The sequence below is a fragment of the Schistocerca piceifrons genome, chromosome 4 (genome assembly GCF_021461385.2).
Source record: "Schistocerca piceifrons isolate TAMUIC-IGC-003096 chromosome 4, iqSchPice1.1, whole genome shotgun sequence".
Classification (NCBI taxonomy): domain Eukaryota; kingdom Metazoa; phylum Arthropoda; class Insecta; order Orthoptera; family Acrididae; genus Schistocerca; species Schistocerca piceifrons.
In genome coordinates, this window is record NC_060141.1 from 73805534 (window position 1) to 73819308 (window position 13775).

Here is a 13775-nt window from a genome sequence, read left to right on the forward strand (position 1 = left end):
AGATAGATTTTCTCGAGATTGGTGACAGATTGAGACCTCCAACCAAGTCCAAAGAAAAATTCAATATTTTAGCTATATTTCGTACACAGATATTATGTAATATGCACCAAACGCAAAATCATAGCGACCCCTATATTTCATTGCAAACTTTTTCGAATATCGCGCAGTGTCTTACTTACATGCAAACATCATAGTAATTATAATCATTAACGAAGCGATAGGCACATTATCACGAAGCTGAAGTATGATGCTATAAGTCATGCAAAACGAAATTTTTTTTTACAGGATCGTTTTTGTAAAATTGTTTGAGAAAGATTGCCGGGCATGCGCCTCGATTCTGTCGTCACCACCGACCGGCCGAAGGTGGGCAAACACCTCTCCTTCCGAACAAACAAACGAACTCGCCCAGCGTTTTGGACGTAAACTGGTCGCTGCGCGTCGGCCAACGTATTCCCCGCGAATTCCGTTATAATGCATCGTGTTCTTGTCACGTTGTTCACTCCTGTGGCGAGGTGCGAAAGCAAGGTTGGCATCTCGCAACGAAACCAAAGAGAGTATGCTCGTTGCATGTCGCACCGACGAATGAGAAACACCAGCGCAGGGACGCTTCCTCACCACACTACCTCAATGACTTGTCTACTTACGACTGAGCAGAGGAACGCTCACCCCAGTTCGCAGTTCACGATCAAGACAACAACGTCTGAGATAGGCCACCAGTCTATTAAATGTCTGTGTTGCTGTTGTTGTGGTCTTCAGTCCTGAGACTGGTTTGATGCAGCTCTCCATGCTACCCTATCCTGGGCAAGCTTCTTCATCTCCCAGTACTTACTGCGACCTACGTCCTTCTGAATCTGCTTAGTGTATTCATCTCTTGGTCTCCCTCTACGATTTTTACCCTCCACGCTGCCCTCCAATGCTAAATTTGTGATCCCTTGATGCCTCATAACGTATCCTACCAACTGATCCCTTCTTCTTGTCAAGTTGTGCCACAAATTCCTCTTCTCCCCAATTCTATTCAATACCTCCTCATTAGTTATGTGATCTACCCAACTAATCTTCAGCATTCTTCTGCAGCACCACATTTCTAAAGCTTCTATTCTCTTCTTGTCTAAACTATTTATCGTCCATGTTTCACTTCCATACATGGCTACACTCCATACGAATACTTTCAGAAACAACTTCCCGACACTTAAATCAATACTTGATGTTAACAAATTTCTCTTCTTCAGAAATGCTTTCCTTCCCTTTGCCAGTCTACATTTTATATCTTCTATACTTCGACCAACATCAGTTATTTTGCTCCCCAAATAGCAAAACTCCTTTGCTACTTTAAGAGTCTCTTTTCCTAATCTAATTCCCGCAACATCACCCGATTTAATTCGACTACATTCCATTATCGTCGTTTTGCTTTTGTTGATGTTCGTCTTATATTGTCCTTTCAAGACACTGTCCATTCCGTTCAACTGCTCTTCCAAGTCCTTTGCTTTACAATGTCATCGGTGAACCTCAATGTTTTTATTTCTTCTCTATGGATTTTAATACCTACTCCGAATTTTTCTTTTGTTTCCTTTACTGCTTGCTCAATATACAGATTGAATAACATCGGGGAGAGGCTACAACCCTGTCTCACTCCCTTCCCAACCACTGCTTCCCTATCATGCCCCTCGACTCCTATAACTGCCATCTGGTTTCCGTACAAATTGTAAATAGCCTTTCACGCCCTGTATTTTATTCCTTCCACCTTTAGAATTTGAAAGATAGTATTCCAGTCAACATTGTCAAAAGCTTTCTCTAAGTCTACAAATGCTAGAAATGTAGGTTTGCCTTTCCTTAATCTTTCTTCTAAGATAAATCGTAAGGTCAGTATTGCCTCACGTGTTCCAATATCTCTACGGAATCCAAACTGATCTTCCCCGAGGTCGGCTTCTACCAGTTTTTCCATTCGTCTGTAAAGAATTTGTGTTAGTATTTTGCAGCTGTGACTTATTAAACTGATAGTTCAGTAATTTTCACATCTGTCAACGCCTGCTTTCTTTGGGATTGGAATTATTATATTCTTATTGAAGTCTGAGGGTATTTCGCCTGTCTCATACATCTTGCTCACCAGATAGTAGAGTTTTGTCAGGACTGGCTCTCCCAAGGCTGTCAGTAGTTCTAATGGAATGTTGTCTACTTCCGGGGCCTTGTTTCGACTCAGGTCTTTCAGTGCTCTGTCAAACTCTTCACGCAGTATCGTATCTCCCATTTCATCTTCATCTACATCCTCTTCTATTTCCATAATATTGTCCTCAAGTGCAATGCCCTTGTATAGACCCTTTATATACTCCTTCCACCTTTCTGCTTTCCCTTCTTTGCTTAGAACTGGGTTTCCATCTGAGCTCTTGATATTAATGCAAGTGGTTCTCTTTTCCCCAAAGGTCTCTTTAATTTTCCTGTAGGCAGTATCTGTCTTACCCCTAGTGAGAAAGCCTCTACATCCTCACATTTGTCCTCTAGCCATCCCTGCTTATCCATTTTGCACTTCCTGTCGATCTCATTTTTGAGACGTTTGTATTCCTTTTTGCCTGTTTCACTTACTGCATTTTTATATTTTCTCCTTTCATCAATTAAATTCAATATTTCTTCCGTTACCCAAGGATTTCTACTAGCCCTCGTCTTTTTACCTATTTTATCCTCTGCTGCCTTCACTACTTCATCCCTCAGAGCTACCCATTCTCCTTCTACTGTATTTCTTTCCCCCATTCGTGCCAGTTGTTCCGTTACACTCTCCCTGAAACTCTCTAAAACCTCTGGTTTAGTCAGTTTATTCAGGGCCCATCTCCTTAAATTCCCACCTTTTTGCAGTTTCTTCAGTTTTAATCTACAGTTCATAACCAATAGAGTGTGGTCAGAGTCCACATCTGCCCCTGGAAATGTCTTACAATTTAAAACCTGGTTCCTAAATCTCCGTCTTACCATTGTATAATCTATCTGATACCTACTAGTATCTCCAGGATTCTTAAATGTCTTAGGCAGAACATTAATGTGAATATTATATCAGCTATTCCCAGTGGCAGATACAGCAAAACCTCAAGGAGGGGGCACTAGAGATATTTACAGTAATAAAAAATAATCGAGTCACATGCAAAGTTTAATCCTCGAATAAACACTTTATTCGCACTGAAAAATGCAACGATAGTACACCTAGCACTAAAACACACACCGTCACACTCCGCGTATTTCAGTGTGCTACACTGTTAGATTTAAAAAAAAGCCTTCGACTCAGTCACACATGAAATAATGCTAAAAAAACTAGAACATTATGGTATTGTACATAAACCATTACAATTTTTTTCAATCATACTTAAGCAACAGGGTGCAATTAGTAAAGACAAACTATCGAAAGTCAACACCCATGAAAGTATAGAGAGGAATTCCACAAGACTCAGTGCTTGGCCCTTTCCTACTCATTGTTTACATCAATGACTTCTCAAATTATATGCCATGCAACAATGTACTGTATGCTGATGATATGACTGTTGATGGCTGGAAACATGTTGCCTGGTTGGATGAGTCTCATTTCAAATTGTATTGAGTGGATGGATGTGTACAGATATGGAGACGGCCTCATGAATCCAAGGACCCCGCATGTCAAGAGGGGACTGTTCAAGCTGGTGGAGGCTCTGTAATAGTGTGGGACATGTGCAGTTGGAGTGGTATGGACCCTGATACATCTAGATATGACTCTGACAGGTGACACGTACATAAGCATCCTGTCTGAGCACCTGCATCCATTCATGTCCATTGTGCATTCCGATGACTTGGGCAATTACCAGTACAATGTGACTCCCTACACGCCCAGAATTGCTACAGAATGGCTCCAGAAATACTCTTCTGAGTTTAAACACTTCCACTGGCCACCAAAAATCACCAGACATGAACATTATTGAGCATATTTGGGATGCCATATTTGGAATGTCTTGCAACATGGTGCTCAGAAGAGATCTCCACCCACTTATATTCTTACAGATTTATGAACAGCTCTGCAGGATTCATGGTGTCAATTCCCTCCAGCACTACTTCATATATTAGTCGAGTCTGTGCCACTTTGTGTTTCGTCACTTCTACAGGCTCGTGGGGGCCCTACTCCATATTAAGCAGGTGAACCAGTTTCTCTAACTCTTCAGTGTACAAAAAAATGTGAGATGCCAATCCAGAGCCTGACAACTGTATACAAGAATGCGATAATGCTACCCTAGCGTGGAGGGTCATCACAATGTATGGATGACCTTGATACAGTTTTAAGTAGAAGTAAGACATGTATTTTGATAAAATAATACACACAATCCAGAGTTAGGTTCTCAGTTCAGCACATGTGATGTTACTCAAAACACATACTAATGAAGGAAATTCACTTTAATGTCAACCAGGTCCACTTTACATCAGGAATGTAACTGGCTGTTTAAATAGTAAAAATGTATTATGATCAAATGTTAAGCATTGAAACCACTGGATAACTGGCAGGGGCTCAAAGATTAGCAGATGTACTTATCGAAGGACCCTGACAAATCAGTTGTGTTAGGCATTGCCTTCCACAGAGTGATGAGCAGTATCTCCACTGACTGTATCTTTTACCATTTCTCTCTAACATGTGTTCAGTCTCCTCCAAAACAGTGAATTGCACATATATCGAAAGCAGTAAATTTTACAGAGCTGACACTGCCAGAGAGAACAATCAAAAAAATGGTTAAATGTAGGATAAATGATTTTAAAAATTAGATAAACACTGAGCAATGGGTGCTACACTAAGTCAATCAGATAAAATATATGCTATCCATATTGTGTACAGAGCCACTTTTGTCCTCTCTCAGCAAACTTCTTGTGATTTTATCTATAGTAATGTCAATATTCTATGCACAGGTACCACTTTTTGATTCTGGAATCATACCACTTTACATTGCATCCAAATATTTTTATGTTTCCAACACATATGACTTGTAACTCACACACATTGGGAAAGAATACCCTAACAGTCAGAATAAAATAACATGACTATTTCCTCACACACACAGAACTAGTGCGAGTATGAGAGTTCCACATTGTCACCATGTCTCTCTAGAAAACAACAACTTTCCATTCTTAAATCATATGTTGTGTCATTACTTCTCTTATATCTAGTTATTACAACCCCTGTCTACCAATGACTCCACCTGTATAATGATTTTTTTTTAATTTCTGAGTGTGTGTGTCACCTATGAGTCTACTTCCATCCCTAAATAACAAACGCCATATATTTTTTCCAAGGGAGCTGTGAGGTCTCTTAACCTTTAGCACAGATCTAGCACTCATTTTCTGGGAACCAGATAGTGCTGTGATTCTAGTAGTTCTCCCTTCCTTGGTACAGACTTGTAGCTTTCTAGGAAAGTATCCTCTAGGCACTTTGATCTAGTGCTTCTGTCACAAAAAATTTCAGCTACTTCCTAAGTATAAATACAGATATGCTGTATGATTATGTCATACCCATATATTACCAAATTTTTGACATTTATTGATTCTTCCACATTTTTCCATATTTTCTGATTTTTTTTGCATATTCTATATGTAAATGTACAAGTGTATATACGCTCTTACTGGTTGCATTATCAGGTGTGGGTTGGTATTTTTTTACCATCCAAGTGTGATACATGGTCGCAAACCAGCCCACATTTCTGGTGAGACAATAGCAAAGACCTTCATCCCCACATGAACAGCATTATTTGGTTGCCCTCTCCGACATCGCTATAGACAAGGGCTGGCAATCTGCATCTGTTTTGTTCCAAGAATTGTCCAAGTTGTGTGGCTCCCAGCATCATTATACAATAAGCTACCATCCTGCCAGGTAATAAAACAAGGTAATGGCACTGTAGTGGCAGAACATGGTATACAGTTCATCCCATCAACTGTTTCAAGAACGTGTCATAACTTCCAAGTTTTAACTAGTGACCAAGCACAGATATGTTTTCTTGCAATGCTTGTGGCACAGAAAATGCCTCATTTTCAAATTATTTCCATAACAATTCTATCAAGTGACACAAAACTGCAACATAGTCTGTTTCTTATACAAACTGCAATGCTTTCATGACACCTTCTTACCTTAAGTGGTAGAAAAATATGGCATAACATACAATTAGATTTCATCATATGACTACTTGGAACTGATACTTTGTTTCAGGAGTGTTGTTGACAGATGAGGAGTTCTGGCAGGAGCAGCGGCGCTTTGTTCTGCGTCACTTGCGTGAATTTGGCTTTGGGCGGCGCACCATGGCTGAGTTGGTTGAGGCAGAGGCTGGTGAACTGGTGGCTGCTATGCGGTCCCGCGTGGGCACTCAGGAAACAGGAGCAGTTGTTGCCATGCATGACGTCTTTGGTGTCTACGTACTTAACACACTGTGGTCCATGCTTGCTGGGATTCGATATAGTGCTGACGATCTTGAACTTAAGCGTCTGCAGGTCAGTGTCTCATCCTCAGTACTGACTATTGTTAGTCTTACAAAAGAATTTGAGTTTTGATTAAGGTTTTATGAGGACAAGGTAAAAATTTGTTTCCTGGCACAAAGAGAGCTTTGAATTTTGCACCTATTATGTTGGCACATGTTGCACAATAATGTCAGATTAGTGTCATCTTCATTTATGGAAGATTTCTGATTATACAGCTTTTCAGAGTAGTTGTCTTATATATGTGTCTTTATTGTGTAAGTGTTTGTTATAGGGAGTTTGTTTCATAGTTACAGAATGGATGGTGGTATCTGAATTCTAATATTATGATGGAGAGCCTTCATGGTTGTGAAACAGAAAAAGTAACACATTAACAGGCAGAAGCAGCCATTCTAATTTTCACTCATTTCAGTGAATTTCATTCCCATAACACAGCTGAAAACATGTAAAGTATTCTCACAAGGGAAGTAAGAAGCTTTCCAGCAGAAAACCCTTTCACCTGAGCTATGAAATCTTCACAGGTTATCAGCCAAGTGGTATCATCTTCTAGTCGCAACATTTCAATGGACTGAATATCCATCATCTTCAGGTGAAAATGATGGATACGCAGTCCATTGACATGTTGTGACTAGAAGATGATGCCACTCAGCTGATAACCTGTGAAGATATTATAGCTGAAATAGTACTTGAAGGTGAGCTTGCAACACAAAGATTCAACGATTGTGTCCCTATCTTATGTTTTCTGCATGGACATCAAAGTTCCTTTTCAACAACTTCATCCTGCAGAGGCAAATCCAAGAGGGTTGGGGGGGGGGGGGGGGGAAGTTTTGGAGCTGCAGCCCTCCCTCCCTCCCGCCCCCCCCCCCCCCTCCCTAGAATTATATCTGTTTCTTGCTAGCAAAAAACCCATTGCAACAGACCTTTCCTCTAGAGAATTTGGAGACAGCATGATGATAGAACATTTCTATGGACTCAGTTCACCCGCCCCTCTCCCTCCAGACAAAAGTCCTGGATTTGGCTGTGTCATCTTGTAAACTGCAAGACTCATATAAGTAAGTAAAGCATATGCACTGCAAAGCCAGAATCCTCAAATTATTAAACAAATGCCTCTATGAGGTTCATAAATTAACATCACATAGTGAACTCATTTTAGTGCTTAAAATTCTGTTTCTTCTTGAATTATGTGCTTCGTTAGTCACTGTCCTCACCCATCCAGCCCCTTCCTTGTTCCCATTCCAGAACCACACAGCTGTCATTGCACCACTACGGTAGTCAGGGAAAGATTTTAGCTCACCTAAGATCTGATGGCTTATGTCTCTATTAGTAATGAAAAATTCTGAAATGAAATGTCTAGGTCTGTTATTGTATTTCACTACTTCGTGTTTCTGAATAAGTGAGTACAATCTACATTTCATCAATAAAAATGACTTATGCTGACATCACATTGTTGCAGGGACTTCTGACAGAGCTGTTTGCTAATATTGACATGGTGGGTTGCCTGTTCAGCCAGTTCCCAATGCTGCGATTCATTGCTCCTGAACTCTCTGGCTACAAGCAATTTATTTATATTCATCAAAAAGTATGGGAATTCCTCAAGGTTTGTTCTAAGAACTGTTACTTATATGGAAGTTAAATTACATATTTCTATTTGATTTATTATGACATGGTATTACACTTTGCTTATATTGAGGTGAAAGCTTTCTTGTCCACAATGTTTTGCGTTCATAGAAAAATGTATTGCACAAATTTTATGTTGGTCCATGTTACAAACAATTTGCATTCAACCAATTATGATACAAAAAAATTATATAACCCATTCTATCACATATACAGGTGGTATTGAGAAGCAGGCACACATATAGGAAATGTCAAATGGCAACTGAGGCCTGTGTGTGTGTGTAAAAAAAAAAAAAAAAAAAAAAAAAAAAAAAAAAAAAAAAAAAAAAAAAAAAAAAAAAAAAAAAGAAGGAAAGAGCATATTATTACATGACATGAAGTGCGACCTACACAACAGCAGTTCATTCACATGCGTTAGTTTTTTATCTCTGTAGTGCAATGTACAGAACTCTGACATGATCAATAGGGAAAATATTTATTCCTTCACACATTTTGGCTTCACTTGTTTCATGATTTTATTACTGTAAATGGCTATAGTGCAGTAGCTTTCATTACTAGCACTTACAATGGCACCAATGCTACTACATTGTGTAAATTACATTATACAGTGTGGACGTCTCCCAAGCACAGAATACACAGTCCCAAAGGGCACCTGGTGTTTGTGAGGAATTGTGTGGCCAGTCACATCTTGTGGCTTTTCACCTGATCCCATTTATTCTTAATTATATGCCTCTGCTGAGCAATTGAGGGGTGTGAATTCAGATGCTCAGAAAACGAAGCCAGACTGATTTATTGCTATCAGTGGGCAAACAGTCTTATTGGAACTGTATCACATTAGTGGCTATCATACCTTTACACAGCTCTCTTGTTCCTGAAGTAAGAAATTGCCTCTAAAGACAGATGCACTAATAATCGATCAACCACATAGAATGGAGAAGACAAGGGGAAACCATCCCATGAAAGATCCCTGGGAATATCCTTGGTATTATCATTATGGTTATGAGTGAGCTTGAAGCAAAATGTTCTGGATATAGTCCTCAGTTTGGAGCTCTGGGGTGGAATGTTTTGAGTGGTGTAACAAGGATCTAGACACTAGGATATGCACGGACAGTGGCAAGAAAGGGGAGAAACACACAATGTCATCCAGTAATGAAAAAGACGAAGATCGGTATCATGGACGTAAGTGAGAAGAGATGGCTTAACTCTAACTGTTGTGACATAGATGAACACAGAGTGTATGACGTGTAACATCCAACAGAGAATTTTGTCATGGAGTAGGTGTGATAGGGCATAAATCAGTGGCCTAATGCATTGCTAATTTATTACCAGTATCTGAAAGGATATTGGTATTTCAAATTAGTGCTAAACTGGCACAGATAAGTACAAGTATATGCCCCTACTAATCAGCATAGTGATGAAATGAAAGAATTCTGTTTTCAGATTTCAGACAGCCAGACCACAATCATTCAAGTGAAGTTTTCAGGATAAAATTGAAAAGAATCAAAAAGAAAGTGAAAACAAAATATGATCTACGAAAATTGAAAGGACTACCAGTTAAAAGGGAGGTGAAAGTCAAACTAAACCAAAATTTCAGAGCACCATCTGATGTTGTAAAGGTGGAAGAAACGATTATTAATTTATTTCAAAGAGTCAAAACCATCAAGATAGAAACTGTGTAGACTGAAACAAGGGAAAGGAAGTCATGGATGAATGCCAAAATACTACAACTATGCATCAAAGAAAAAACTGCAAAGAAAACAGGAGTGAGTACAGAAGGCTGAATAAAATTGTACAGGGAAAAATCAAAGAAATAAAAAGGAAGAACTGAAACAAAAATGCTCAGAGATCAAAACTTTACAAGTTCAATATGGCCACTCCAGTGTATATAAGAAAGTAAAAGAAATGTATGGTAACTTCTGTACAAAAGCTGCATTTTAAGGGCAATGTAAGATTGGAAAACAGCAGGACCAGGTGGCATGCATTCTGAATTCCTTAAGTTGTATGATGAAGAACAAATATAATGGTTGACAAAACTAATCAACATAATTTATAACTTGGATACTGTACATCAAAAGGCTTTCATTAGAATTTATGATATTAAAAAAAAAGGACAGAAAAAAGAGGAGCTAAGAATATTGTGGTCTCAGAACAATACGTTTGATGGGGCCTCTCCTGAAAATATTTCTAAAAATTATTCACAAAAAAATCTACAAGGTTTGTGAAAAACAAATGGCACCAAAGCAGTTTAGTTTCAGAAATACTGCTAATGCTTGAGAAGCTCCGCTCTGCATTCAAATCTCAGTTCAGAGGCATGGAGACATGGAATGTAATGTCTATGCCTGTTTTATTGATTATAAAAAAGCTTTCAATAGCGTACAACGTGACAAGATGGTTAAGGTGCTTAAAACAGTGGAATAGATGACAAAGACCTGCAAACCATAATTATATCTCCATTGGATCAATATGCTGCTGTAAGAAAATGTAAATCTGATGCATTCAAGATATGTTGAGGAGTATTTTGTTAAAGAAGGAACTGTCTTGAATGCAGAGAAGCTGAATAATATCCACTATGATGATATTTGTTGACATCTTTAAATAGTATTCAACATCTCCTACTCTGAATCAAGAAAAGTAATGAGTGTTAGGCCTAGAAATAATTATAAATAAAACAAAATTAATGGCAAGAATGATGTATCAAATTGTAATCTAAACATTAATGGTAAACTTATTGAACAAGTAAACAAATATCCATGTATCAGCAAACATCAGCACACAGTGACAACAAGCTGTCAGCTGATTTGTTCAGCACAGCTGTCAAAAGAGTTCATGCTTTGGTCTCCAAGAGCACTGTGATTAAATTTCTCTTTGCTGCAGTGCAAAGCTCTGTGATTGGTTTTGTTCTGATAAAAGCTTCACTTTTCATTTCATTACATGTTTGAATTGTTCTGCATGTAAAATGATGACCTGGTTTATTCTAAATAAAGTTCTTTCATGATACACCAGAATTAATATTTTCTATCTGTAACTGGCTGAGTAACAATCATGTTGTATTCAGTTCAGAGGGCTGTAAACTAGTCTTGTGACAGTAGTGACCCTGACGTGATTCAGCCAGTGAGAATAGAGCATGATACAGCAGAATTATGACCAATTTTTTATGAGTCAAGAAGTTTTTAGAGATGGTAGATGCACACCCTGTATCAAAGATTACAGGGTGACTATGCCAGGCCACACAATCGAGCATTATGATTTTCTCAAGTCAATATGTTTTTCTCTGTGTTGGAGTAATAGCAAGCTCCACAAAATTCATACTTGTGGTCCGCCAATTAGACCATCTTTAATGCCACAGAAGTACAAGAGATAATAACCAAACTTCTGAAGACAGAAGAATATGAAAAGTGCGAGACACAATTGATCCACAGATTGTGAGCTTCTCAGAAAGAGTGAGCGAGGCAACAATTTATGCAGGAGGACATCAGGGACAGAAAGCCATCTCAGGACACCCAACATCTGCACAGTATGGTTGACACGTGCATGGTACTAGATACACTGTTGCACACACTGTGGAGCAGTTGACTGCCAAGTCGAGTAAAAGCCATTATAGCGTCCCTCACAAAGATGTTATTAGACACCATAGTGTGCCTGACAGATAGAATCCAGGACCGGGTCACACCATCCTGATGCATTTTGACAGAGGCAGCATGCAGCAGAGGATAGATGGTGATCTGTGCAGATTACACTTGCCACACAAACAAGATTGAAGCACTAAGCAAACAGATCGGTGAGCTGCTCTCTAACTGAAATGCTGGAGAACGCTTTTGTAGGAAATCCTGAAGTTGTTCCTCTATGAACTCTCCAACAGTGGGTGGCACAGCACAGCATGACATTTTCTGGTATCATAGAAAGTTCAGACACCATGTGCACAAATGCACTTAACAGTGTGCTTTACCAAACAGTAATGGCAGTCGGAAGTAGGTGCACCCAATTGTCAGTCACTGTCTTTGGGCTTCTTCATAACTGACCAGAAGACAGGATGAAAGTTTCTAGTGGGCACAGGATCTGATTGATTTATTTTCCCAAGACCCTGCTACATAAATATTGGCCACTGACGTTTTTCCACCTCTCTGCTGCCGATAACTCATCTGTAGCAACCTACAGCATGCAACACACAGAACTGGATTTAGGATTATGCCACATCTTTACTTGGGACTTTACTGTAGCAAATGTGACCCATAATGTGAGCTGACTTTCTAGCAACGTATTGTCTGCTGCTGGACATCGCCAACGCACATTTCATCAACAGCATCAGCGACCTATCTGCTGCTGGGTTTCGACGCAGCACAGCGATGGGTAATGCCAAATTTGTCCACTCAGCAGGCAGTGGATATGCCAGGCTATTGAAGCAGTTCCCAGGTATCACATGACTTCCAGGCAAATCCGAAAAAGGTACATCACAGCACTGTGCACTACGCCAACACCACTTTCAGCCCACCAATTTCATATGGGCCAAGATGCTTTGCTCCAGATTTTTATGCTATTGCCAAAGCATAGTTCAATGTAATGTTGAATGAAGATATCATATACCCCTCCAGTATTCCATGGTTGTTGCCTCTACACTTGGCACCAAAAAATTGGGGTGACTCGTGCCCATGTGCAGATTACCATGCCCTTAATGTTAGAATGGTACCACATCATTATCCTGTACCTCTATTAAGAGTCTACATTTATGTATTGTGTGGTACAAATACATTTCATGTCCTAGACTGTGCCAAGGCCTACCACAAATTCCTATGGCTGATGGAGTCATACCAAAGATGGCTATTATTATACCATTTGGCCTCTTTGTTAGTTAGTTCATGATGTTCAGCTTACAATGCTGTGTGGACTTGGCAGAGGTTTATGACTCAGTGCTACAAAGGTTGTGATATCACTTTACTTACCCTGATGACATCCTTGTTTTTATGGCCATGGTGGAAGAACACCAACAGTACTTAGTTGAAATCTTTAGACACTTGAACAAATATGGGGTTGTACTAAACACTGCCAAGTGTGTTTTTGAGCAACCAGAAACTTTTTTTAGTCCACTTGAACTCAAACTCAGCAGCAGTATCATTACTGCTTCTGGAAGAAGTAGAAGGAATATTGGACATTTCACAGCCAGAAACAACAAAAGAATTGCATTGCTTTCTGTGAGTTCTCAGTTTTTACTGGCATCATCTACTCCATTCAGCAGAGATTCAAGAACTTCTATCTGCAGCATTGTCTGGCCATAAAGTTTAGGAGAAAATGCCAGTACTGTACATGAATGCTTCTTTCAAGAGAGTCAAGGAAAGTATAAAGAATACAGCACTCCTTGCATTAGAAGCACATTGGTGGATGCAGGTCAAACCACAGTTCATGCAGCATTTCAACAATACGTAGCAGTGCATGGTAGTCACTTGAATTTTATTTGCACAAGCTCTCTCCGTCACAACAAAAATTCTGCATGTATGATCGTGAACCAGTCAAGGTTTATAAATCTATTAGATACTTTCACACACAGTTGGAGAACAGAGAGCTTGCAGTTTATACAGAGCAGCCAATCATCTACACCTCCAGGCAGAACAATGATAAATGCGTGCATGGCAATACAGTCAATTGGAATTTATTGCTCAATTCAGCACTGATGTATGTCACCTATCAGCAACTGACAGCATACTAGCTGACTG

At 39.4% G+C, this 13775-nt stretch overlaps 1 protein-coding gene across 1 annotated transcript in view; it reads left to right on the plus strand.

Annotated features, from left to right (window-relative positions):
- The window catches only part of LOC124795425 (probable cytochrome P450 303a1), a 151738-nt gene that overhangs the window by 81268 nt on the left and 56695 nt on the right, over positions 1–13775 (plus strand). The window contains exons 4-5 of the mRNA XM_047259453.1: positions 6191–6468; positions 7907–8050. Of these exons, the coding sequence (XP_047115409.1) occupies positions 6191–6468; positions 7907–8050 (422 nt within the window). The remainder of the gene's footprint in view (positions 1–6190; positions 6469–7906; positions 8051–13775) is intronic.